The 1360-nt window shown below is 31.0% G+C and overlaps 1 protein-coding gene across 1 annotated transcript; it reads right to left on the reverse strand.

Moving 5' to 3' along the window:
• Nucleotides 1–354: 354 nt before the first annotated feature.
• LOC145584850 (putative calcium-binding protein CML46) lies at nt 355–1085 on the reverse strand. Its single transcript, XM_081641635.1, has one exon. The coding sequence runs from the start codon at nt 980–982 to the stop codon at nt 377–379; it is 606 nt and encodes a 201-aa protein (XP_081497761.1). The 5' UTR covers nt 983–1085; the 3' UTR covers nt 355–376.
• Nucleotides 1086–1360: the final 275 nt, after the last annotated feature.

Raw genomic sequence — 1360 nt, forward strand, 5'->3', positions numbered from 1 at the left:
TCAAAGTGGTCCATGTAAATAGCTAGTTCAAAAGTTAAAATAGGGCATTTAATTTGAAATGGATGGAGTAATCAATAAGAAAATTTATTCATTATTATAGCATCACACAAGTTCAAAGGATAGTATTTTTACTATTTTATTTAGTGTGAATGGTAATTAATTAATTTTATTATTTGATCAAACTTCATATTAAGAATATTCAAATTTTCTAGTCTAATATTATATCATTTTATTGCATTCCTATTTGTAAGGAATTTTAATTTTCCGATTTTCGAAAACCATAACCATTAGTAGCTATAGAATTATACTCAAATAAGCAACAAGTAAAGGGGAACCTCTCCACAAATCTTCATAAAAAAAAATGAAAATATATATTTCAATTAAAAGTCTTTAACATAAACCCTACAAACTCATTAAAATCTATTTTCCCATCATTATTTTGATCAAAACCCTTAATCATTTTTCTACAATCTTGCAACTCTACCCCTTTCCTTATCCCTAAAACACATAGCACTCTCTGTAATTCCCCTGCATCAATAAACCCATCTTTATTTTGATCAAATACATCGAAAGCTTCTTTTACCTCTTCCAAACTTGGTTCATCTTCGAATAAATTAGATAATTCTTTACAACCCCACTTCTTTTGAAGCTCTTCTCCTTCAAAACTATGTTGAATTCCAAGTCTTTCCATGATCATGTTTATATCGCGTCCAAACAAGCAATCATCATCATGATCAATAGATACTACATCGTTAGAGCTAATCGAAGATTGCTTCCCTACAATAATGCTGTTGCTCTTTGGCTCAAACATGATGGCCTCAGAAGAGTTGAAGAAATAAAATTTTGCATGGAAAAGTGACCAAGAACTCATGAAGAAATTTGACAAGTTATGTTTCAAGTCAAAAATAACATGTAGGAAAATTAAATCAAGGAAATTTGAGGAAAGTGTGTTGTAAGATGATGATGATGATGCCTCCTCCATTGTACTAATATTAACTTGTTTATCGAATATTACAGCTTTGCTAGCATGGAGGAAATTCGCAAATTGTTTGATGGATGGAAAATCGGCGGCATGGCTTGATTTATATAGGATGATGAACTTTTTAAAGGGTTAGAAAAGATCATGTAGATGGTTTAGGTGCAAGGAAAGTTCATGGATTTTGCTTTGAAGTTGGAATAGAAGGTTGGAGCAAAATAGGTTGAAAATTGTGTATGATAATTACTTAATAATTTAGGATTCGTATAAAAATTGTATCTAAGACGAACTTGGAAGTTTCCTTTATATGTTGTGGAAGTATGTGGCGTTAAGCAAGTCAATAATACGAGGCAGACTTTTGATATGGAACAGTTTTCTCCTAAC

Source organism: Chenopodium album, chromosome 16 (assembly GCF_948465745.1).
Source record: "Chenopodium album chromosome 16, dcCheAlbu1.1, whole genome shotgun sequence".
Classification (NCBI taxonomy): Eukaryota; Viridiplantae; Streptophyta; class Magnoliopsida; order Caryophyllales; family Amaranthaceae; genus Chenopodium; species Chenopodium album.

What these genes read in the sequence shown, in the direction of transcription:
- LOC145584850 (XM_081641635.1), bottom strand. Translation starts at nt 982, where the DNA reads ATGGAGGAGGCATCATCATCATCATCTTACAACACACTTTCCTCAAAT.